Here is a 26,896-nt window from a genome sequence, read left to right on the forward strand (position 1 = left end):
ATAGTAAGTTTTTTCTTAAATGCTTTAAAAAATTTTAGAAGTTCAAAGTGTGATTATTTGAATCAATTTGAAATTAGAAGAAGATTCTACATAGATTTTAAAAATTTGGTTGGTATTTTTGTATATAAAATTTTACTCTAGCATGGCAGTGGGTCTCAGTGGCACTACTGTATACTGTTTTGAGCCTCCAAAGTTGTGTTACCATCTAGTTGTGGTGTTAGGAACCATGTTTATATAGTGATATAAGAATATGCAGGATAGCAGAATGCTGAAATACGAGTTTTATTCAGTGATTCCAAGAACATTCTGATTATACATATATCAGCCTTACAGTAGAAATTCCCTGAGTGTAATTTGCCATTTTAATTTTGGTGTAAAAACTCTGGATGTGATAAATCTGTGGGGCTGGAAAACCAGCCTCTGAAGAAACTGTGTGGCAGGGTTACAGAAGAGCCTACTATATTCATTGATGACCAGTGTATTAAAAATGCTGATCGACTTATTTTTCATGTTGCACTGGTGCTATTTTACTGTATTTGTAAAAAGGAGGTAATAGGTAGTCAAGAACAGTTTTATCTGGGTCTGTGATGGGAGGGTTTCATATATCAAGTTCAGGTATTGTACTATAGAATGTAGGTAGATGTGTTTTCTTCTGGTTCCCCTGCCCCTTTGTATACATTGATTTTAATTTTTATCAAGTCTGTCTCTCTGGCCTTTGCCGCTGTGGCCCATTGATCTGTCCATCTGTCTGTTACAGTGCATATTGGGTACTTCCAGAAGTGTGAATTCAGTGATGCAAAGGACAGGCGGGCTGCAGCAGCAAAGGTAGGACAGAATCATTCCAAAGACAAGTCGTTAAAGGACTAAAACACACACTCGTGTGTGCACATATATTGGCAGCAGTACTTCATTATTTGAAGACACACCATTTATTCTGTAAATGTTATGGGAGAGCTTGTTCTGACATGACAAATTGGAAATATTTGTAAAGGTCCCTTTACAGTCAGTGGTGCTGGGGGTCACATCCATTGCATGTGCAAGTGAAATCACTGCTGAGCTATATCCCCAGTCTTACTGTAATTTTTTTTAATAGAAGTCTACTTGAACATTAGACAATAAAGTAAATTGGCATTTGCCATTATCTTCATTTAAAACATTGACTAATAGAAGAGATTAATAAGTGGTGGACATTAATGATACGAGTTTGATTCATTGACCTGGTTGACTTTTGGGAATTTACAGTGATAATCCCATTTTGTAAACTATGGGAGGAGAAGCAAGAAAGATAGATCTGTCTGTGTGTATATTTACGTGTTTGTATATTCCTGATTCTGGAATATTGTGATAAAAGTAATCTAGATCTTCTAGGAGGTTGCTCTTTAGCTAACTTTTAAGAAAGTTAAAGGATTTACCTATTTATCTACTTTATTTATTTACTTATTTATGCTATACTGGAGGTTGTTTGGGCAGGCTCTGTACCATGAGAGCCACTTCTGCCGTCTTTTTTGTATTTGTTATTTTTTGAGACAGAGTCTTGCTTTGTGCCTGAGCCGACCTGGACCATGATCCCTACTTGTGCTTCCCCATGTAGTTCAGCTGACAGGTGTGTGCCACTGTGCTCAGCCATTTGTTGAGCGGGATCTTGGGAATTTTTTTTTTGCCCCAGGCTAGCCTCAAACAGCAGTCCTCCAGATCTCTAACCGCCCCCTCCACCGCACAAAGTAGCTATGATTCCAGGCTTAAGCCACCCTGCCTGGCCTGTTTTTTTTAATGATGCTGGGGATCAAACCCAGAGTCTTGTGCATGCTAGGCAAGTGCTTTACTAGACACTGCATCCCCAGCCCTAGGATTTCTATTTAAATATTTTGTCCCACTTACTTGCTACTACATGATAGCAATTACAGTATCAGTTCCTGGCTCCTGTTGGTGCTTTTTAAAAAAAATGCCAGTTACAATAAAGCAATTGCATTTTTATATTGAATTTTAAAATCTAAATTTCAGGTATGTTTTAAGAAACGTAAGTGAGGGCTGGGGTTGTAACTCAATGGTAGAATGCTTACCTAGCATGCATGAAGCCCAGGGTTGTGTCCCAAACATTGCAAAACAAACACCCAAATCCAAAAACCTTAAGCTATACAGTATAAACGTACAAAGAAAGAGAAGGGTTTATAAGATTAAGTGTTAGGTTACTTGTATCATTTCCAGTGTTAGCTGTAAAGGAAGGTATTGTAGGGATAGCTTAATGATGCAGATACTACAGTATTTTCTTTGCTCTGTTATGCTTCTGAAAAGAAGGGGCTATGGTATGTTTGGTTTTTTTTTCCAAGATAGATTAATGCTGTGTTTCTCAAGGCTTCCCAAATGATAAGGCAGCCAAAAGTTTGTATTTTGTCTTCAGTGAAGATTGCTGAGTTTTCAAAATGATTATAAAAGTGAAGATCTTAAGTATTGACAGTCTAAATTCTGCCTCTGAAGGTTGATGTTGGTGGTAGTTAATAGCACTGTGTTGAGGAGATCCAGTTTACTGTCTGCTGAGAGTGGTACCATATTTTGAAGTTTCATGGTATACCACAGAAGGAGTATTTTGAATCACGTGTTACAAGAGAGAGTTTGGATTAAGGAAGTTTTTCTTTCTTTTTTTTTTTTTATTATAAACTGGTCTTAGAAACCCTTTTTGGTTGTTGACTTTTTGGCTTTTATATTTGATACTTAGCACCTTCTTCAAATGTAGTTTTTAGGTGTTTCATGGTCTGCTAAACAGATCATTCTTTTCTTTTGTTTTTACCTTTTACTGTGTGACAGTATTAAAATAAATATTAATCATAAATTCATAATTTCTTGAAAATTGTCAGACCTAACAATCCAAGTAAAAATAAACCAAAGAAGTTCTAAATTTTAGAGACTTTGGTTCTGATCCTGTCCCTGCCACTATTGACATTTCAAAAGTAACTTCTCTTTTCTCTTCTTAAAATATGTGTTCTATGTGGAATCTAGTGAAAAAGAGACATGATATCGGAAGGTGAACTATGAGGGAAGAGGAAGGGGATCAGAGGGGGGGTTAAGGCGGGGCAGAGACAGTAATGGGAGGTAAATATAAAAGTTAATTATGTGCATGTATGGAACTGTCACAGCAAATTCCATTACTTTGCAATTAATATGCACTAATAAAAATGCATGTTGGTGGTAACCTGATTTGCTTAATGTATATCTTTATGAAGATAAAGATTTAAAAATGTATATCTTCACTAAGAGGGTGAAGGTGTGAGCTTTTTAACTAGATTTAAATCATTGTCCACAATGATTTGCCTTATGATAGTATGATAGTGCCTTTTTTGGGGGGGGGTGGCATTACTGGGGTTTAATTTCAGGGCCTCACACTTGCTAGGCAGCTATTCCACCACATGAGACACACCCACCAATTCTTTTGCTTTAAACAAGATCTTCTTACCTATACCTCCCCCTCCTACTTTGTAGGTGAGATCACAGATATGTACCACCCTGTATGGTTTGTTGGTTGAGATGGGGTCTTACTAATTTTATGCTTTGTCTGGCTTTGAACCTGCAGTCCTCCTGATCTCTGCCTCTCAAGTAGTTGGGATTACAACTGTGTACCACCACACCTGGTCTAAAGTACTGTAGTAAACTTTTGAACTATAATCAAAATGTTTTATTTTATATCTGAGATAAAGTCTTGCTGCATAACCCAAGCTGGCCTTAAACTCAAAATCCTCCTGCCTCAGCCTCCTGAGTGCTGGGATTACAGGCATATAGCACCATGTGTGACTGAAATATTTTATTTTAGAAGGGAAATGATTAGTCAGTTGTGCTTACTCTTACTTCCTTCGCCAATTCCATTTTCATTCTGTAAGGTGTTTTTTCCTTCAACACTACGGTCAGTTCACCAATTGTACATGTTTTCTAATAGAACATTGGTTTATCGTTTACCTGAGTTGTTGGACATTTTATTTGTTCTATAGTATGAATGAATTAAATTCTCTTACAGTTTATAAATAAGGTTGAATGTTTAAAAAAAAAAGTTAACAGTTCATCTTTACCCTAAAATTCTTTCATTTTCTTAGTACACTTACTGAGAGCTATTAGGAATTTTCACATTTTTATTGGTACAGTTCTCTTAGATGCCATTTCATAGCCTTTACATCTTTCTTTTTTATGAAGGTTTTTTTTTTTTTTTTTTTTTTTTTTTGGTGAGACTGGGGTTTGATCTCAAGGCTTCACACTTGCAAACCAGGTGCTCTACCTCTTGAGCCACATCTCCAGTCCAGTTTGTTCTGGTTATTTTGGAGATGGAGTCTAGAGAACTATTTGCCCAGGCTGGTCTCAAGCTAAGACCCAAATCTCAGCCTCCCAAGTAGCCAGGATTACAGACATGGGCCACTAAAGTTCTTAGTGAATCACAGTTATTGTTGCTCTTTTCTCCAACCTACTATTTGTGGGAAAAAGCAATTTCATTGTGGCAACAAATGAGAAAAGATTTATATTTTCTGATGATTACATTATAACTTCTCTATTCTTTTGACACTATATCTTTTGAACTTACCACCTTCCTTTTTCTTTTTCCTTCATCTTTGTAAATCCTACTTTATGTCACTTCCTTGTCTTTGTGTTAATCGTTTTATTAGTTTGCTTGTAGCTTGATTTTTTTAAGTGATAGTATTAAATGAATATTTTTATTGTAAATATTCAGTGACATTCCAAGGAGTGTTTTATGATTATTACTATGTTTTTTTTCTGTGCTGGAGATTGAACCCAGAGACTTTGCGTGTGCTAGAGACATGCTCTGCCACTCAGCTATACCTCCAAGCCCTACTATTTTGTTTTTAAGAGACTTAGTTGTCAGATGCTCTGGACCTTCAGAACAGTGCACTGATGTTGAGGTCATTTGGATTTATTCACACTCTTCTTGGAAGCCTCACACTCTTCAGATCAGCATGTCAAGCTTCTTATGTGTAACTCTGAACCATGGGCTCATTCATTATTGGAGCCTTTGATTCTTAGATCAGTGTCTTTTTCTTATTTCTTCTTTTTTTGCAGTACTGGAGTTTGAGCTCAGAGTTTTTTGCTTGCTAGGCAGATGCTCTACCATTTGAGCCATGCCCCCTTGCCTTTTTTTTCTTTATTTAATGTCATTTTTCTAGATTAAATCCTTAATATAACTTCTCCAAAACTTTTCTTAGGATGTTACTCATTATGGTCCTGAGAATGTGCTGAATTCACCTTTTTTTTTGTTGTTTGCTTTTGGATACTTGTGTTTGAATTCAGGGCAGGCCCTCTACTGCTTCAGCTGTGCTCCCAGCCCTTTTTACTTTAGTTTGTTTTTCAGATAGCATCTTCAACTTTTGCCCAAGCCAGTCTTGTATAGTGATCCTCCTACATCTGCCTCTCAAGTAACTGGGATTACACCTGTGAACCATCATTCCTGGCCCTAATTCTCCTTCGTATTTGATCATGACATTGGCTAGATGCAAAACCCTATAGATTACAGTGTTTATGGAAGATAATGCTTTCTGTTTACTGTTGTTGATAAGACTGACACCAGTTTGGTTCTTTGTGTTTGTGTGAGTGACTTTTGTGTGTGTGTGTGTGTGTTTGTGTGTGTGACTTTTTAAAGTTTCAATCTTTCCTTTTTATCCTTGGTGTTCTTCAGAGATTTATAAAGTGTGAATTTTCTGACTTGTTGTGCTAAGCGTTTAGTGGACTCTAAAGACTTGTGTCCTTTTAAAGCTTTAGGGAATTATTTCTGTTACTGCTTTTATCATTTTCTTCTCTCTCCATTCCTTCTTGAATTTGTTGGTTGAATTTTAAAAACAATGGATAGCAATTTAACTAAGAATAATGATCAAATTTTGCAAGAAAGATTAAGGGGAGGGTGCATGTAGCAGTAAGAAATCCTCCAGGAAGGCAGATAATACCCAAATTGAAAAAATAATAGCAGTGAACACAAGCATATTATTTAGGATGAAGCAAATATTAGGAGAAACAATCTAGAAAAGGATTAAATGGTTGCCTTGGAAGACTGCAAATCAGTAGTGACTGAGGGTTGGTAAAGAAAGTTTAAACTTTGCAATACTATTAGCTTATAAAACTCTGTACATAAATAAAATAATTTAAAACTGACTTAGTCCCATTCCATTTAATGGTGTCTGCATTCTTTAAAATCCCCTCAGTAAATACACGTGGCATGTTTTTAGTTCAAAGTTTCATTTTGAGCCTATACATGTCCTGTGTTCCTTTGTCAGGGTGCTTAATCATTAAAACCATGCATTTGAGAATAATTGGCCAGAGGATGTACTGGAGGCTTATGCAACTTTTCCTCCTTTCTTTAAGGATGCAGGAGTATATTTAGGTCTAATTTTTGATCATTTGAAGTTTTCTCTTGTTTTGGCAGTTCTGAGCTTTTTTATTTGGTTGGTTTTTTTGCTTGCCTAGGCAGGCATTCTGCCACTTGAAGCCATGTCTCCAGTCGTTTTTCTTTTTCCTTTAGTTATTTCTTGAATAGGGTCTTGGGTTTATTCTTAGTTCTGCCTGGACTGTGATCCTCCTATTTACTGTACCTGAATGATGGGTGACAGTCTTTTTATTGGTTGAAATGGAGGTCTCAAAAATGCCTGACCTGGCCTGAAGCCCATTTCTGCCTCCTGAATAGCTGGGATTACAGATATGAGCCTCTGCGCCTACTGCTCATTTGGATTTATGTCTATTTCATGAGCTTTAAAGAGGGCTGGGCTGTAGCTGAAGTGTAGAGCCCCTGCCTAGCAAGCATCAAATTCTGAGTTCAAACCCATGTACTGCCAAAAAAAAAAGCCAAAACTAACCAAACAAAAAGAAATCCTAATGGCTCTTTTAAAACTTAATTGTTCTTAGAAAACAGAGCCCCTTAGTCTTCAGAAGTAAAATAAGTAATATAATTTTTAAATGGTATGTACAGTGTGCTCACAGTAGTATGAATAAGTAAGAAGTAGAGAATTACTAATCAGAATTCTGTCAGCAATCAGTAGCTATCTTGTGGTGGGAAGGAAGATACTAGTAAAAAGATAGGGTTTGAGAAAGCACCAATAAAGATATTGTTAAAATTCACTATTAAGTAGTTGGGGGCTGGCGATGTAGCTTAGTGGTAAAGCACACCTGTATAGTTAACGAAGAATAGTACATGGGTGTCTCTTTCTCTGTCTCTGTCTCTGTCTCTCTCTCTTTCTCTCTCTCTCTATGGTGCTGGACATCAAACCCAGGACTTTGTGCAAGGTAGACTCGCGCTCTACTACTAACTACATTCCCATTTCCAGCCCTGAATCTTTTTCTTGATTAGATCAGTTACCTCCAGAGAGAGGCACTGCTGATGATATTCAGTTCACTTTACAGAATCCATTTTTTTTTTTAATAAACCATCTTTAGGTGGTTTGATGGCTAGTGGTTGTATGAGATGAAGAATTGGATGTGTGATGCTGTCACTCATGCTTTGCTTGTGTGTTCATTGGGATATTTTCAGTGTGTGCCACATAGCTATGTAGAATACTAACAATTTGGGCTTGACAATTGGAACCCAGAGGTGAGGTTGTGAGGCGTTAACTGAAAGGCTACAAAATAATTTTAATTGTCATAATTCTGAACCACCATAAAAATAATAAAGTATCTGTGTTTGTGATTTAGGTTAGCTTTATTATGCCAAGGTAGTTTGAAATTGGGAATTATCTGCTTCTTGGCCTCATCTTTAATTTTCTTAACCTTCTTATCTATAAGACTCCCCATCCTTTCCCCAGGGAATAGCCAGTTAGGAAACTAACTCAAGAATAGCTTACCTTAATGAGTCCTCATGTAATTGTGTAAGTTTAAAACAAGGGTTCTGTATGTTGGAGATAACTTGGCTCTTCTTACTGAAGCATAGAATGCTATTTAAAATTTTGAGTTTGTTTTTCTAATGCAAAATATGGAAGTTTTACTTTACATGTTATGTTGTTTTCTGATGTGAAATGGAAGTTTTACCTTACATGTTATTTTAACTGTTTATGTAAATATATCTCGTTTATTACTAACACCAGTTTGGTATGCAGAAGAAATAAAATCCTACATTGATAATATCTATCTCTGCGTTTATAGATACATCTTATTAAACATTGATTAAACACTTGACATTTTCTGGAGGTGAAATCATTATGGCCTCTAAATTTGGGATTATGTAGAAGGAAATAATTTCCTTCATAAAACACATGTACAAGAACCTGATAGGTTTTTGGCTAGGTGCATTCATTAATAAGTTTTGGTACATCAGGATTACATTTAGTTCATATGCACACTTTAGCAAAATTTCAAATGAAGTATAATGGATCTGCTACAGGATTACAGACTGTTAATCAAATGATTAGCAGTTTTTAGTTGTTAATTCTTTTAAAAATGCATATTTCCTTTAAACCATCTGGAATTTCTGTAGATTTTCTCCCTTACTCCTCCCAAGTGCATCTCTGTACTGCTTTGTCTAAAAAGCTAAGAACTTTATTTCTTAGGCTGTTTTACATTTAGGATTCTGAATGTGAAATAGTTTATGTCAAGTAGGTGTGTATGTGTGAGATTTGAAGAGAGCTCATGTTTATTTTCCTTTTTCTGGCCTGGGTCATGAAGATGAAAGGTTTTTTCCAAGTAGCAGAAATGCAGCAGTGCACTCTTGTGTTCTGTCAGGAGGCTTTTGGGGCAAAGGCAGAAGCCAGACTTTTGCTACCTCGTGTGCCCCCCTAGCTTTGTGGATAACTAGAGGCAGTTGTGGCAGAGGTAATAATCCTGATTCCAGCCATTTTCCTCCAGTGTTTCCAGTAATTAGGCAAGCATCTAATTCCATTTATTAATTCCTCCTTTGCTCTGTCTAGTGGTTTCTGTTCCCTCTGCTAAATCCTGATCACAGTTGAGAACATCCTTTGGTGAAAAGATGCCATTCTTCCCTTTTGTAAATGGTACTATATGAACTTCAGATATATTAAGAATTTATTCTATGGTATATCAGTGACTAAGCATTAATTATATTAAAGCCTTTCTGCAGATTTAATATAAAGCTCTTAATGTATTTGTATGTAGACCTTTAAAAGAAAGAAAAATTATACCTGAATTACAGAATTTCTTAGAATCAAATCAAGAATTTTATCAAATCTGAGGAAAATTTTTAAATGAAATTTTTTACAGTTGCACTGTCACCAACTCCCAGAGTGTTACTTTGTTAGCCAGTTACATCAGGGCTTCCCCAATGTTGATGTGCTTGGAGGTCACCTTAGGAACTTGAAGGCCTGCTTGAAATGAAGTCAGCAGGTATGGGCTGGTACCTAGAATTTTACAGTTCTAAACATGATTTCAGGTGATTGCAATTTTGTGAACTGCACTTTTGAGGTAATATTTAAAATTTCTGTCTATGTAAGTTGGCAAGCTCCATCTCTTTTTACCCATTCTCCAGGCAATCCTCAGGGATGCTAACTGTCAAGGTCAGCTTTAATATTATCCTTCTAAACATTTTTCTTGACTGCTAATACATTGTAGACATGTATTTCACAGAAAAATGGAATTCCATACACTGCTCAGTAGCTTGCTTTTTTTTTGTTGTTTTCATACTTGGTCTTACTGCGTAGCCCAGGCTGGCCTGGAATTTACCATCGTCCTGTCTTGGCCTCCTGAGTGCTGGGATTGCAGGCATTGTGCCACCACACCCAGCTGGGAGCTTGCCTCCCCTACTCCCAGTGATGTCTTGTAGATAACACTTGACATCAGTGCATGCAGGTCTGTTTTCTGTTTTTGTAATCAGATGTGAATATAGTTTACTTTATAGGCAAGCTCAGAAGAAATTAGAAATGGAAAAATGCTTGTCCAAATAATGTATATATGAACATTCTTACTGTTATACCTCTGCACTTGTGTTTTGCTGTTGGATAAGTTCCAAGAAGTGGAATTTCCAAGTCCTAATTCATGTGCACTTAAATTTTTGATCACTTTTGCCAAACTACCAAAGTTGCCATTTTGTTAACATTTTATGACCAATTTCCCATACCTTCATCACTGAATATTGTTAGTGTTTAAAATCTTAGTCATGTTATAGTTTAAAGCACTCATTGTCTTGAGGTTAAAATAACTGCCTTACATTTTTCATCCAGTTATATTCTATGAACCATTAACTTCCCAATTTTTTTTGTTGGATTAGTTGTTCCATTCACAGTGTGTGTTTGTTTACCTTTTGCTATAGTGTTGCAGGTATTCCTTAATATACAGATGATTTTGTGGCAGTAATACTCAAGAAAGCCTTACAAGAGCCAGCAACAGCTCTCTTGAGGGAGCTTGTAAACAAGGTAGAAGCATTACATAGAAACTGCCCATTAGTAGGTAGACATAATCTTCAAACTGAGGGTTTTTTTGGTTTTTTTTCCTCCTGATATGGGGTTTGAACTCAAGGCCTACACCTTGACCCACTCCACTAGCCCTTATTTTTGTGAATTTTTTTTGTTGTTGTTGAGATAGTGTCTCGTGAACTATTTGCCCCAGCTGGTTTTGAACTGCGATCTTCCTCATCTCTGCCTCTTGAGTAGCTAGGATTACAGGCATGAGCCACCAATGCCTAGCTGCCAAACTGAGTTTTAAGATGGATCTTTTAGCCTGCTTAATTCTCGTTCAGATCAGATTTTGAGATGAACAAAAAGCTAGGGATTGGAGACTTTCTGTTTATATTAATTAGGATAAAAATTTTTTGCTGTTGTGTATCACACTATATATGACCTGTTCATCTGTGCTGCCAGTGTAGCTCAAGTGGTATATTGCCTGCCTCACAAGCACAGGGCCCTGAATTCAAACCTCACTACTGCAAAAACCAACAGAAAAAGCCCTAAAATTATTCATCTATCATTTACATAGCTTTATCCTAAAATAAGGTTATCTGTTGAGATTTTGCAAAAGAAAGTTGCCTCCCACTTCAGGAATGTCATTGAACAATGTGGTTGTAATTCTGCCTGGAGAGTCTGCCACATTCTCAAATGTAGGCACATCTGCACATGTGTGCATCTAGAATTGTGGTTCTCTACCTTGACTGCTTATTGGAGTTGCCAGTGAGCTTTAGTTAAAAGTGATAATGTCCTCTCCCCCCAGTTGTGATATTTGGCCTGGCACATGACTTGCACATCAGTTTTTGTTTTTTTAAACGCTCTCCAGATTATTCTAATGTACTACTATAACTTAGAGCCACTTGACCAAAGGACAGAGGATGATGGTGTAATTGATGCAAAACTTAAAATCAGGCCTGCTGCTGTGCCACTACAATGTAATTTTCTTCACATTACTCAGATACTTCACTTACATTCATATGGGAGTTCTAAAGATTAGTTTGGGAGATTTGTTTAGAGCTGTAGCTACAAATAATGCCTACATTTTAGTGTCATCTGAGGAAAATTAGGTACACTCAACTTTAAGGGAACATTGGATGGAATGTATATATATATATATATATAATTATATATATATATATAAACATACACACACATACATATATATACACACACATATGTGCACACAACACACACATGTGCATACTCCAGAGAATTGAATCAGAATTACTGGAGGCAAAGCCCCAGAAGATTCTAATGTAGCCAGAGTTGCAGGGAGGTTGCAGGTGAGACACTGATGTAGGGCTTGTATCTACTAAAATATGAGATTGTAGGTTTTACTGTCCTAAAAAGTTAATGTGTTCTGCTGTTATTACTAGTTTCCTAATTGTAGTGATTTTACTTAAACTGATTTTGTTTGGTTTATTTGTATCTTTTAAAAATGATAAACACTAGTAAAAAAAGATGAAGAGCTCTTTATTTCAACCAAGAGGTTTAGTAGACCATCTAAAACAATTGATAAATTTTACACAGAATTTAGAATTTTTTCTCCTTTGAACACTCCTTGTAGGACACAGTGTTATAAGCTTATATGTATTTTAAAAACTTCCCTTAATATTCATATCCTGCTACCATATTTTATATGGGGCCAACTTCCCTAAATAACGCCTACCTCCTTCTGGAGTTGTATAACTCAAGTGGTAGAGTGCTTGCCTAGCAAGCATAAAGCCCTGGGTTCAATCCCAGTGCCACCAAAAAAAAAAAGACTGCAGTTATTGGCATGAGGATTAGATGCAGTGATAATGTATATAAAATGTCTAGCATGGTGCCTGACTAAATAACTTCAAATCTATGTTCTTGTTCAGCATTCTCTTTTGGTACTTTTCCTTTTTGTTTTGGCACAGGGTCTTGCTCGGTAGCCCAGTCTGGCCTCAAACTCGATCCTCCTGCCTCAGTCTCTCAAGTGCTGGGACTCTAGGCATGTACCACCATGCTCACTGTTCTTTTAAAAATAATTCTGCTATAAGTACCTCATGGCAGGTTACCTTTATAATTTAATATTTTGTATTTTAAGTTACATATAATAAAATTTATATTTTGGGGTCTACAGTTCTAAGTTCACAATGCCTGAATTGTGTAGCCACCACCATAGTTAATGACAAAACATTCCTGTCATCTGCTGTCCCCCATTCCCCTCCTTTTGCCCAGTTCTATTCAGTCGCCCCTGCTCTCCTAATCCCTGGCAATGGATCTGTACTCCCATCACAAACCAACTGAGGGTTCTTTTGCTGTATTCTGATGGAGTCTGCAAATACATAAAGTGTAGCTCCCTTTGTGTCATCAGCCCAAGCTTGGAGTGTTAGGAGCTGTTCACTCTTAGGGTTACAGCTTTGGGGTTTAAGTGCCAGCTGCTACAAGCTTACGGGGTTGGGACCTTCTTAATGTTAACAACTTTGGCCTGATCCTCAGCAGCTAGTGCTGTCAACTTCAGCGGCTTTCTGGAACTCTTCCTGCAGCGGGTGCTTGCAGCTCTTCCAGTCTCAGCTCTTCACAGCCGCCACAGTCTTTGCTTTGCAGTTTTAGCCTTCTTGCTGTCTTTTGCCTTCTCAGCACTTCTGCAATCCTTCGTCATCTCAACTCTGCATAGTCTCTGCTCCCTGGAACTCTTCTGCCACACTTTTGAGGTGCTGGGATGAAATCCAAGGCTTCATTTATGTTCAGCTTGCCTTCTACCATTGAGCTATATTCCTAGCCCCTGTGGGAAGATTGTTTTACGGATGTAGGAGTATTCATGCTACCTATTTCTTCTTCAGTGAAGTGTAGTAGTTTGTGTCTACAAGAGACTGTTCTGTTTCTTCTGAGTTGTCAAATTAATGGACAGAGGGTTGTCTATATGGTTATAGCACTGGGAACCTGTTTTCTTTCTCTCTTTCTTTTTTGCAGTACTAGGGTTTGAATTCAGGGCCTCCACGTTGAGCCACTCCACCAGCCCTTTTTTTGTGGTGGGTTGATTTGAGATAGGTCTCAAGAACTATTGCCTGGGGTGGCACTGAACTGCCATCCTCCTGATCTCTGCCTCCAGAGTAGATAAGATTACAGGCATGAGCCACCAGTGCCCAGCGAACCTCTTTCCTTATTGGTAATTACTGCAATCACTTTCTCTAAAATGTCACTTAAAGCTCATAAATTGATACATGCATTTTCATTTTCTTTCAGTTCAAGATATTTTCTTCCAAGATTTTCTCTTTGATCCTTGGATTATTTAATAGAAAATGATTTAATTTCTAAGTAGTCTGTCTACTTGTTCAGTGGATTAAAGGGTGAGGAGTGTTGAAATAAAAGTACATTTGTGAATTTGTCTTTTTTTTTTTCATTTCTGCCTTCTGCTATATTTCTACCTTTTGCTGTTGGGAACATAGATTTAGGGTTACATCATTTAGCTTAATTAACCTTTTTGCCATTGTGAGGTTTCTTTTATCACTGGTTATTTTCCTTATTCTCAAGTGTATTTTGTCTGATACAAATATAGGCACTGCAGATTTCATTTGATTAATGTTTGCATGATATGTTCTTTCAGTCTTTCACGTTTACTCTATGCATTACTATATTAAAAATGCGTTGCTCTGCACAGCATATAGTTTTGCCCCTTTTTAAAAAAAATCTGAGCTGTCATTTTGTCTTTTAAATTTAAAAAAATAATAATTTAATGTAACTATTGATGTAGTTGGATTTTAGATTTTTCTTTTTGTTCCTCCTACTTTCTTTTGGATTATTTGAAATTTAAGAAATATTCCAATTTATATATCTGTGTTTTTTAGCTGTGTCTATTGGTCTTACATGGGTAGTGGTTGCTTTAGGGTTTGTGATACAAATATCTAGCTGTTGACATTTGAGTTAATATAGGAACTCACAACCGTGTACATTTATATTATGGTTATCATGTGTATGTCCATATGCATTTATTCTCCCTCCCACCTTGACATGTTCTGAGATCTTTATTATTATTAAATTTTTTTTTTGGTGGAACTGAGGTTATGTTCTAATTTCTGATGTAACAGTTTTATGTTTTTAAGAACTCAGGAGAAGAAAAGTAGTCCATAATATTTACCCAGATCTTTTTTTCACATTTTTGTTAGCATACATTAATTGTAGGGGGGGGGTTATTATTACATTCTAAATAGCCTTGCATTTAACATTGGTTAGGTTTGTCTACCATCTCTTCTCCTGCAGACCCCTCTCCACTCACCTAAAACAATTGAAAAATGTTTCATTGTTATTTACCATGTATGTATGCAAAGCATATTGACCATATTCACCCTTTTTCATATCCTCTATTCATTCACCCTCTCCCACAGTTACCTTCCCCCCATGTCACATGACCTATTTTACAGTCCTCTCATTCGTTTTAATTTCAAAGTTAGTGTTCATTGGGGCTTCTCAATGTATTCCAGCTGTGAATATACTGTACTTTGGTCAGTTCAGCCCTCTCTATTACTCGTCCTTACCCCTTCTGTCCTACCCGCCATTGCTCAACAGCTTTCAGTATGTGTCATGTCATCTACCTGTACAGCTGCTATGTATTTCCATGTTGTTGACTCTTACCATTCTCTTTTCCTTTCCCTCCTACCCTGAGTTCCGTAGAGTAGTTCCACTATTACAGACATGTTCTCTATATAAGTGTGTATATGGTCATGTTTGCTTTTGTATGTACATTTATCTGTTGAATCTATCTTCCACATATGAGAGAAAACATGACCTTTGTCTTTCTGCACCTGGCTTACTTCACTTAGCATGATGTCCTCCAATTCCATCCATTTACCTGCACACAACATAACCACATTCTTCTTTATGGCTGAGTAGTACTCCATTGTGTATATATACCACATTTTCTTGATCCATTCATCAGTTGTAGGGTACCTAGGCTGTTTCCACAGCTTGCTTATTGTGCTGATAAACATGGGAGTGCAGGTGTTTATTGTATCCTGACTTACATTTCTTTGGGTAGATCCACTGGAGTGGAATCACTGCATTGTATTTACCTACATATTTACTGTTGCTGTTGCTCTTCCTTACATTCACAGTTCCAGCTTTTACTCTGGTATCTTTATCTTCTGCCTGAGAAGTTTTCTCAGCTACCATTTCCATTAGGACAGGTCTGTTGGGTAGAGTTCTCTTTTTCCTGAGAATATCTTTGTCTTTATTCCTGAACTATACTTTCACTGAGTATAAAATTCTTTGTTGATAATTTTTAATATCTCACAGGATTTTGAAAGATCATTCCTTTTTTTTTTTTTTTCTTGGCAGAATTGGGGTTTGAACTCTGTGCAAGTGCCACATCCCCATCCTTTTTAGCTTTAGTTATTTTTCTGATAGGGTCTTACATTTCTGCCTTGGGCTGGCCTTGGGTAGATCTGCCTATGGATGTCTCCCTCTAGTTGGGATTGCAGGCTTGTTAGTTGATTGGGTCTTGCTAATTTTTTTTTCCTGTGGTATTGGGATGGAATCCAGAGCCTTGAGCATGCTAGGCAAACATTCAGCCATTGACTTACATCCCAGCCTTTCCTGATATTTTTTGCTCAGTCTGGCCTCATACCACAATCCTCCTGATGTCCAGTTTCCAAGTAGCTGGCATTACAGGTGTGTGCCTGTGTTTCTCATTGTATATTGGTGAAGGTTCCATTTTGAAAGCCTTTGCTGTGTTTGAGTTTGCCCCTTCCATTTTCACTTAGGTTGATTTAGGAACTTGGACAGTGATCAATATCGTAGTTCTGTTCTGAAAGCTGCTCCTGTAACTTACTAGCTGTGAACCACATAATTGCCAGTGAACCCAGAAGTTTTATACTTCTCTCCTCTGATTTCCCCCAAGCACTTCAGCACCTTGCTTTTCTTTATTCTCTAGCCAGAACCACAGCTCTCTTAGTTTTAGTCTCCTGCCTGCTATGCCTTGTTGGGGAAGTGGCAAAAGAAAAAAATTAAAATAATGGGGACTCCCCTCACTCGCTTCCTGGTTTCCTCTATTCAAAGTGATGGGTTTTCTCTTGTAGTGTTCTGTGGCCACTCCACAGCAGTCTAGTTTTGTGGTTAAGAGTGGCCAGAAGAGACAAATGAGGAGATATTCCATGGGATTCTTTACCTCCTCTGACCAGAAGGATGCATTTCTCTGTTGTTACTGATCATATGCAGTGTATAATTTCCCTTGAGTCAAAGCTAAGAATAAAGAAGAGAAAGCAAATAGGATATTTACTACCATTTTTGCTGGTCATTCTTCACCCCTGCACTCCCAGTCTGCCTCCTACTATTGAATTTTTAGAGTTTTCTGTTAGTTGCACTTTGTAGTCTGCCTTTACTTTTCAGTTGTAATTAAATTGGGAGGTAGAGAGATTATAGTGGGCTTGTTACTCCATCATGGCTGTGACCAGAAGTCAGACTGATTTGATTTCTCAAATCAACATTATAGTAGTCTCCCTTAACCTGCACTTTTGCTTTTACTCACTGCCAACCATAGCATTAAAATATTAAATGAAAAGTGCCAGAGATAAACAACTCAAAAGCTTTAAGTTGTGCACCATTCTGATGAGATCTCATGTACTCCACTCCGTATGTGAAGCACGCTGTGGATGGCGTGTCCGGCCTGGTTAGGTATTTCAGTGCTTTGTATATAGGGCTTACTACCATCTGACAGTTTAGGCATCCACTGGGGACCTTGGAACATACATTCCATGAATAAGGGAACTGTAGTATAGACATGTTACTTTTATGTGACTAAATGTGTAGTTTTGTGTTTTTTGAGTAATGTATACATTTTATGTAACTACCACCATATTAAAGACATAAAACCTTTTTTATGTCTCCCTTGTGCTTTCTTGTATTCTGCTGCTTTCTTCCCCACTTGACACTGGATTACCTTTCAGTGGAGGGTTTAAAGGATATTAAGACATATAACTAAGCTAGGCAGGGTGGTGCACACCTGTAATCCTAGTTACTCAGGAGGTGGAAGCAGGAGGATTGCAAGTTTAAGGCCAGTGTGGGCAAAGTTAGTGAGAGCCTATCTCAAAAACAAAAATACAAGCAAAAGGACTGTGGGTGTAGCTCAAGTGGTATAACACTTGTTTGGCATGCATGAGGCTCTGGGTTCCATCTCTAGTACCACACACAAAAAAATTATTTTAAAAAACAACTGGTTAGCTAAACATGATCTGTATTGCTTCCTATCCCACTGCATGGTATATGGAAGGAATGTTAGGTCCAGATTGGCCTGCTTTATTTAGAATTCACAGCTCTTTTGCTTAACCAGTTGCATGAGATTGAGCAGTTTTTCTGATGTTGAGCAGTTTTTCTGATGTTGAAAAGTGGAGTTCGAGTTGGGCATGGCATTGTTTATCTGTAATCCCAGCACTCAGGAGGCCAAGGTGGGGAGTTAAGAAGTTTGAGTCTAGCCCGGATTATATAGCGAGACCCTGTCTCCAAACAAAACAAAACACAAAAGGTAGTGAATTATATTTACCTTACAGAGTGCTTTGAGAAGCACTTTATATACCTTATTTATAAGATTCGTGAAATACCTTCTACAGGTCCTGGTATACAATAAATGCATGATAAATGTAATTCCCCATTACCTTTTCATACACAGCGCATATAAATGCCTAGCCAGCCACTCTGAAATAGGGGTGGTCTGACTCCTTTGGCAGTGAAACCACCTAGGGCAGCTGTGCTCCAAATATTTTATTAAATAAAAATAGGAGTGTGGAACTTAGGAATTAAAACTTTAATGATTTTTGATAAGCCAGTAATAGGCAGGAACCAGTGATTACCAGAACTCAGACACACAGAAGAGACGCTAGCAAGATCAAGTCATTTGTTCTCTTTTTCTCTCTTTGGAAGTTCAGGCTCTAAATTCCTGAAATATTTGCCCCCGTGTGCACTGTCTCGTGGGGTTGAATGTAATATACTGTGTGCCTCAAAGTCATAATCAAATGATGCCAGTGACTACTCCTAGTCTTAATTCTTTCAGTTAATTCTGTACAAATAAACATGTTATAACTTAGACTTCTTTTCACATTTTTACATTTGTTGATTGGTGGTGGTTTCTGAAGTGCTGTATTAAAGAAGCAAGGAGCAGTTAGATGAGCCAAATGTGCTGGGGTGGATGGAGGAGTTATCTACACTATCGGCCTTTGGGAGCCAAGTGGAGATAAATGCTAGTGATATTTTCTGTGACAAATTATATCCTTGAGAACAATTGATAGAGATGTCTTTAAAAAGATTATTTTAAAAATCAGCACTTAACTAATACTGTGATCTAACTATGATAAAATAAAGCTAGTTTTGGATCATAGAGATCTTTTTTGAAATGTTACTTGATGTAGTAAAATTACATCCGAAATATAAGTAAAACAGATCCAGATTTGTTTCTTGATGCCTTAGGCATTATTGTGCTTTAAAGTTTTGTATGTAAACAGAAGCTCACTAGTTTTATGGGAAATGCAGGTGTCCTTAATGTAACACCATTGAATGATAGGGTACTAAACTTGGGTTTTATTTCATATATTAGCTTTCTTTCTAGAAGTGAAAAAGCCACCTAAGGTGGAAGAGCAAACACTCTCCATTATTGCATGGTGTAAATATTTTGTCATTTTGGTTAAAATGTCTTTGAAATACTGTGCTGATGTGGTAGTCTGTTAAATCTTAATTGCAAAAAAATTTTTTTAATTAGTACCTGATTTTTTCTTTTTTGAGATACGATCTCATTATATAGCTCAGATTGAACTCAAATTTAAGGTCCTCCTGCCTCAGCCTCTTGAGTGCTGGGGTTATAGGCATGAATCAAGATGCCTGGCTTAGTGCCTGATTGCTAATGGTAATTTACTCTATCATTTAATTTCTTTTTGGCTCATTTTGAATCCGGTAGAAACCTCACATATTAACATGGCAAACTATTTTTAGATAGCCTTGGTCTTGTATTTACTTAGGGGAATAAAGAAATAGGCTAGGAAGGGGGCTTGGAATGGAACCCAGTATGTACCAAGGCCCTGGTTTTAATCCCCACACTGCCAAATACCAAACCACTTAAAACAATGAGAAAAAACTAAGAAAGGAAATTTTGGTGTGGGGCATTACAAAAATTTAAATTCAGTGTTCTTAAATGTCAGTAAAAAAACTGGGTATGGTACACGCCTGCAATCCCAGAAAGTTGAGGCAGGAGGATCCAGAGTTTGAGGCCAGTCTGGGCTACATAGCAAGACTCTGTTTCAAAAAAAAAGGGTCAGTGAAATACAACTACCTTAAAATGACTTTTTTTTCCCCTCCTTTAGAATCCAGCAACTATCACAAGAATACTCCTTAGCCACTTCAATTGGGATAAAGAGAAGCTAATGGAAAGGTAAGGACCTGTATTGTTAGCTTTGTACTTAGAAGTAACAGAGAAAGCCTGTTAAGTGGAATTTGTAAATGCAAGCAGGGAGTTGATGTATATACCAGTAATGTGAACAAACCAATGTGCAACTAGTAACCTTAAATTTCTTGTATTCTTCATCTGCAAAGTTTGAATGTAGTGTTAGGGAATTCAGGCCTAACGTTTCTTATTTTCGAGGTAACTGGGGGATCTGCCTCAGTTTCTGCACATATCCTCTTGAGCATCTAGAAGTAAAAGGAGGGGCTATGGACATGGTTAAGTGATAGAGTGCCTACCTAGCATGCGTGTTCAGTCCCTAGTAACACCAAAACAAACGAACAAAACCCAGAACTAAAAGTAGGTTTGAACAAAAGCAGTTGATACAGTCTGGGAGCACATAAATAAGTCTTCCCAGTTAGTCACTTAAAAAAGAATTCTTGTTCATAAGTTTTAAACATCTATTAGGCATCCGAATCACATTTATTCAGTCAAAACAAAATTGAAAAGTTGCTTAAGGTTTCTTGGCTACCAAACCAGCTTCTTGAACTGGTTCTCTGGTTTGGGGGCAGGATTCTAATTTTTTGGGTGTTGTATATATTTTGTCTCTGAAAATCTTTCTAATTTTAAAAGAGAAAAAATTACTGGGACTGGGGACTGTATTAATGCCATTCTTAATCTTTTTGTTCCTTAGATTGGAAATTTGGGGCACTTGTTAAGGTGGTAGGATAACAACCTGCATTTATTCTACCAGTCTTATTTCATTAGCAACCTTTTATACAATATATACAGGTATATTTATTGTATGTATATATGCACATATATATGTATGTATGTATTACTTTTTGTGTGTGTGTGTGCAGTACTGGGGTTTGAATTCAACACCTTGTACTTGCTGGGCAGGTGCTCTACCCCTCGAGCCATTCCATCAGCCCAGCAATCTTAGTTATAATAAAAATTACAAATTTTAGGAGCTGAGAAAGAAGTGTAAAACATTCCCTGTTTGATTTTAAAATTCAGAATGCTTTGTAAATCACACTTAAATAATACCAGGAATATCCCCCTGTTTCACAGACCTCTTCCCCATCCATAATAATTCAGTAGCAACAATGTAACTGTCCATTTTTGAGCATGCTATGTTTAGGCACCATTTGATTTTTATCTCGCTGATATTTTTGTAGGGCCACAAACTATTATTCCCACTTTATTGGGGTGGAATCTGAGCTTTGGAACGAGTCATTTGGGTTTTGTTTATAAAAAAGAGTTAAAGAGGTGTGTTGGTCTCCAAAGCTTCTTTCTTAGACACACACCACATGTAACCTTCTCAAGGTTCATGAGGAGCAAATGCTCCTTGACTAGTGTCATGACTTGTTTTCATGGATTTCGCCATCTTTCCTGAAGTCATTGGCATTTCTTAACTTTTTGGTGTCATTTACTTTCAGGGTTAGTTCATGATACCTCTACTAGAAAAATGATTTTTCATTGTTTATATTTCAAACTCTTCCAGTGAACTACACTAGGGTTTATCTTACATTAACATGTCTATCCAAAGACATTTTGAGTTTTATTCTGCAATACTGCTGAAAGCATTTTTCAATTAAATACTGTACTTAAGTGTGGTAAGTATAAATTAAAAAGTAGGAGACTTCTGATAAACTGTTTGGCTACCTAAGATTAATCATTGAATCTCTAAATACTGGCTTTAAAAATCAGTCTGCAGTGCTGAGGGCATAGCTCCAAGGTAAGGCACACTCCTAGATGCACAAAGTCCTGGGTTTAAAGCCAGCACTGTGCCCCCCACAGTGTAAGTTACCCTTTCACTTGTATATGCATACTTTTTTTTTTTTTGCAGTACTGGGGCTTGAACTCAAGGCCGGCCTATACCTCAAGCCATTCCACTAACCCTTTTTTTGTGATGGGTTTTGATAGGGTCTCAATAACTATTTGCCTGGGCTGGCTTTGAACCACGATCCTCCTGATCTCTGTCTCCTGAGTAGCTAGGATTACAGGCATGAGCCACCAGTGCCCGGCTGTACATGCATACTTAAAACTATAATTTTATAATTATTTTAAGTATTTATACCCACTCCCTGTGTAAGTAAAAACTATAGCATATTTATCTTCTCTATCCTTTCCTCTTTCTCCTCTCAACTTGATTAAATTGATAGTTATTTGCATTTTCATTTATGTTAAGCTTTTTTTTTTTAAATCTCTCTCTCTCTTTTTTTTTTTTTTTGATGGGACTGTGGTTTGAACTCAAAGCCTTGCACTTGCTAGGCAGGCGCTCTACTGCCTGAGCCACTCTGCCAGCCAGAGAACTATCTTCTTATTTAGCTTTTTCCCCCTGGGTCAGTTTGTTTTTGCAGCCTACTGCTTTTTCCAAATTTACTTTTTTTTCCCTCTAGACTATGTCCTGTAAACAATTAAGTCATGCTTCAAATATTGTAAACTTTGAGCCTTGTAACAGAAATTCTTAATATTCTGAAATTTATTGTAATATTTCTATATGTGAATTTAAAAAATATAACCAATTGGGCCCTTGAAGTCTCTTGAGGACTCATGTTTTTGGTCTTGAGAATTCTTCGCTATTAGTTTTTCAGTATACCTGTTTTCCAGTTCTCTTGGTGCTTTGAGGGATTCTTTTTAATCACGTTTAAGCTAGCACTTTAAAAAGTATGCTTCTGCACTTGTCATCTTTTCTTTGTATTCTGTATTCATCAGAATCTCTCCTGGGAATGCAGCAATTTACTGAGAATTCTTCAGGCTTATCTTTTAGGTTCATGGTTTTTTTGTTTGTTTGTTTGTTTTTTTGCCATACTGGAGTTTGAACTTTTGAGTTCAGGGCCTCACACTTGCTAGGAAGGTGCTCTACCACTTGAGCCATGCCACCCAATCCTTTTTTTTTTTTTTTTTTTTTTTCTTTTCCTTTGCTTTAGCCATTTTTCAGATAGGGGAGCTCATGTTTTTTTCCTAGAACTAGCCTAGACTGTGATCCTCCTACCTCTGCCTATCTTGTAGTTGGGATTACAGATGTTGTACCACCATGCCTAGCCTTTTTGTTGTTGCTGAGATGGGGATCTCAATACTTTTTACCTAGGCTGGCCTTGGGACTCTGTTTTTCCCCCTATGACCTCCAGAGTAGCTGGGATTGCAGTTGTGATCCTCTGCTCTTGGTCCAAGTTACTCTTTCTAATAACATTATTATTCTTTGTGCAATTTGTTCTCTTAGCCTTCTTGGTATATATTAGCTATTTTTTGTTGCTGTTGTTTTGGCTTCATTCTTGCTGTGTGCATGTTCTACCAGTTGAGGCATGTCTCAGTTCACACATAAACTATTACACTAACATAATTAGAACTGAGTAATAAGATTACATACAAATGTGAGATGTGGCTTAAGAAAAAGGCCAGGTGATTTTATAGTTTTAATGTCTCTAGTAGAAAATATACTAAGGTAAAAATAGAACTTAAGCCTTTTTGAAATGTGAGGTTAGAAACAATTACAGGAATAAGAGGGTATTTAAAATAAAAGCAGATATTAAAATAGAGAACAGCAACAATAACAAAAAGATGAATCACAAAGTCTTTGAAGTAAATTTAAAAAGGGAAAACCAAGAGGATGACAAGATACAGATGGAGAGGAAATGTTTGAGGTGTATCTGTTAAAGAACTCCAATGCAAAATATGAAAAGAGCTCTTGAGCCAGCAGCACAACAACCTGCCTGAAGAATGGGTTAAGCCAGGAAATGGTGGTGCATGTCTGTAATCCCAGCATTACGGAGGTTGAGGCAGGAGGATTGACCAAGAGTTGGAGGCCTGCCTGGGTTGCATGGGAAGACCGTGTCTCAAAAAAAAAGAGGTGAGGGGGACGCAAAGACTTTTTATCAGGCACCTCATAAAAAAAATGTATATACAGAAGGCAAATAAGCATATGAAAAGATTTCTACATGCAGGGTTACCAGAGAAATGCAAACTAAAACAATGAGATACCATTGCACACTTACTACGATCAGCAAAACCCCAAATCCTCGGTGCTGCCATGTGCAGGTGTGGATGTGGAGTGGTGGGAGCGCTCATACCTTGCAGATGCGAATGCAAAGTGGTAGGCTCCCACCTCGTGATGCAGCAGTCCTGCTCCTTGGTATTTTCCCAGATTAACTGAAAACTCACAAAACCTGCACCTGGGTGTTAACAGTGCTTTGGTTATAGTTGCCATGCCAAAATTTGGAAACAACCAAAATGTTCTTCATTAGGTGAATGGATGAGTAAAATTGTGGTACGTGTAGAATTGTAATATCATTCAATGCTAAGAAGAAAGAACACGGAGGAGCCTTAAAAGCATCTTATAATAATAAGCCAGTCTGACATGGCTACAGACTGCATGATTCCAACTATATGACATTCTGACATGCTGGGAGTTAGGGGACAGAGGGAGGGATGAATAATTGGAATGTAACAGTTTTTTGGGCAGTGGAACTATGTTGTATGATAATATAATGGTGGATGTGTATGTTTATACATTTCTCCAAACCATACAATGCACACAGCACCAAGTGTGAGTCCTAATGTAAACCACAGACTCTAGAGTGACAATACCTCAGTGTAGGTTCAGGGGCTGCACTGCTCTGTTGACAGTTAGGGAGGTTGTAATTAGTGGGGTTTGGGCTATGCCATGTGGGAGCTCTATACCTCTGGTCACTTTTACTGTGGACCTACAGTTACTTTAAGAAGGGTGGGTTGTTTTGTTTTTAAAGGTGAAGTGAACGATTGACAAATGTGATATTGAGAAAAGGGAGAGGGTATAAATAAACAGCATTTGAAATGTTAGGGCATAATTATAGGTAGGAAAATACTTCACAATTATAAATGAATACTGTGTACCACTTTTACCATATATTTGAAATCTTAGAAATAGAATTAAATGGCCTTCCTCCAAGAACAAGTAAAAAAATAGAGCAAGCCAGTAACCCCAGAAAAATGAAGTGACTGTAGTAAAAGGCCTCTCCTGTCTTGTTCCCCAAAAAGCACTATATGAGTTTTTTGAAAGTTCTATCTAATGAGCCGTCAACAAATTCTCAATTACTTTTGAAAATTACCTCAGAACATAGACAAAGATAGGATGTCATTAATTCATATGCTAACTAAATCAGAATAACCTTGTTTCCAAAAATTGACAAAGATAGCATGGGAAAACCATCTTTATTATGAAGGTAGCTATTGAATTCACAAGTAAGGTAATGTTCAATTCAGCTGGATGAATTCATGGTTTGGCAGAATTTCTCCTAGAAATGCAAGAATAGAGCATCACTGGGGAAAAGTCTTACTGCATTTAATAAAATTGTGCATCTACCCATGGTCTAGTAAAAAGAACAATTTTACAAACCAGAAAAGTAAATCTCTCAGCTTATCAATCAACTAAAAATTTATAGCAAAAGTATAATTAATACCAAAATAATAGAAGTACACTCATTAAAATCAAGTAAGCCTTACTTGAATCCAGGAATTTGAGGCCAGCTTGAGCAACATGGCAAGAATTCTTACCTCAAAAAACCAAATAAAAAGAAAACAAGGGTAATGGCTGGTGCCACCATTTGGATGTATTGGGAGTTCTGGTCAATAAGACAAGGAAAATTAAATGTGGCAGTTAGGGATGACAGGGAAGAAAATCATAGAATCAGTCTATAAACTGTTAAAGTAATTGCCCATTGGAATCCCCCAAGAACTTAAAACACAAAACAAAAACCAGTGCCCAGGGCTCTCCTCTGTGCCTCTCTTTCTAAGTACCCTCAGAAAATGAAAAGAAACATGAAATTTAAGAGGGCTTAGTTTAATTTACACTATGCTCTTCACCATTCTTGAGCACCAAAGTGAAGGTGACCAATATGATAATCCTGTAATTACCTTGGATCCCGGGAAACATAAGGAAAGACACACAACATAGCCAGTAAACTTTGTTACATATTTAATTAATCCTGCCTTTCTATTAGGTGATACTGAATATATTCAAGTATCACTTCTGTTTTATTGTGAATTCTTTTAAGTTTCTGTTTACTCTCCTCCTTCATTTCCATATGTCAAGCATATTGGTATATCTTTTTTTTCTTACTCATCAGTGAGACATGGTTCTGCCCTGGAGGAAGAACTCATGGTCCAGCGAGGGCATAGAGAAGCAAGTCCTGTCAACTATTCCTCTTGTTTGCCCTCATGCTTCTTGATTTGTAGTTAAATGAATTTGTCTAGGCACTAAGAATAAATGTGACTTATTCTTTATACACATAAATTTCAGATGAAGGGAAAGAGTTGGTGAGAAAGGACAGTTTTAACTTTATGGTGTTTCTTACTGTCATAACATCTTTCCAGACCTTTGTCATTTTATTTCTTTTTCTCCCTTCTGCTTTTGCTGTTTGTGGTACTGGGGATCAAACCCAGGGCCTTGTGCCTGCTAGACAAGTACTCTACCACTGGGCTACATCCCTAGCCCCTGTGCTTTTCTTTTTTTAACTGCAGATTAGTTTCTCTTCTGTTTCAGAAATTAAATTAAATGGGATTTTTTTATTCACTAGATTTTTCTCGTAACTCCTCCAGATGAAGCAAAATGAAGCAAAGCGAAGCAAAGCAGAGAATCAAGACTGTAGCAACACTATATCTGTCAAACCTATTATCATAGTTTTTGTGCTCTTTTCCTGGTTTGTCAGCCATAATCATTAGTTACAAATAATGATGTGTAACTAAGTGAAAAAGGCTAAGTGAAAAAGACATTAAAGATGAGAATCAGCTACCTGGGAGGCTGAGGCAGGAGGATTGCTTAAGCCCAGGAGTTCAAGGATAGACCTGGGCAATATAGTGAGACCCTATTTCTAGAAGTTTAAAAAAAAAAAGAAAAAAGCCTGAAAATCAGATGTGAAGGCTGTGTGGTTAGGGAAATGGCAGAATGAGAGTGTCAAGCAGTTGTAGTGGAGAGGCACTGTTGCTACTGGTATAGGGCCCAGAATGGCAGTCATGTCTCAGAATTGGCTATGAACACTAGTACTTATGCTATTGCAGCTTCTGGAAGCCAGCATCCCCTTAGAGATGAATCCCTCCTTGAAGCTTCTTCAAGTACCAAGCTTTTGATCAGCTCTTGGTCCCCATATCTCTGCTGTGCATAATCCTCCCA

At 37.3% G+C, this 26,896-nt stretch overlaps 1 protein-coding gene across 2 annotated transcripts in view; it reads left to right on the top strand.

Annotated features, from left to right (window-relative positions):
- The window catches only part of Arih1 (ariadne RBR E3 ubiquitin protein ligase 1), a 106,290-nt gene that overhangs the window by 17,888 nt on the left and 61,506 nt on the right, over positions 1 to 26,896 (top strand). Inside the window, exons 2-3 of one of the 2 annotated variants that reach the window (XM_074061505.1) lie at positions 758 to 825; positions 19,667 to 19,734. In XM_074061505.1, coding sequence (XP_073917606.1) covers positions 758 to 825; positions 19,667 to 19,734 — 136 coding nt within the window. The remainder of the gene's footprint in view (positions 1 to 757; positions 826 to 19,666; positions 19,735 to 26,896) is intronic. The other variant, XM_074061504.1, reaches the window with a different exon arrangement.

This window comes from Castor canadensis, chromosome 19 (assembly GCF_047511655.1).
Source record: "Castor canadensis chromosome 19, mCasCan1.hap1v2, whole genome shotgun sequence".
Taxonomy (NCBI): Eukaryota; Metazoa; Chordata; class Mammalia; order Rodentia; family Castoridae; genus Castor; species Castor canadensis.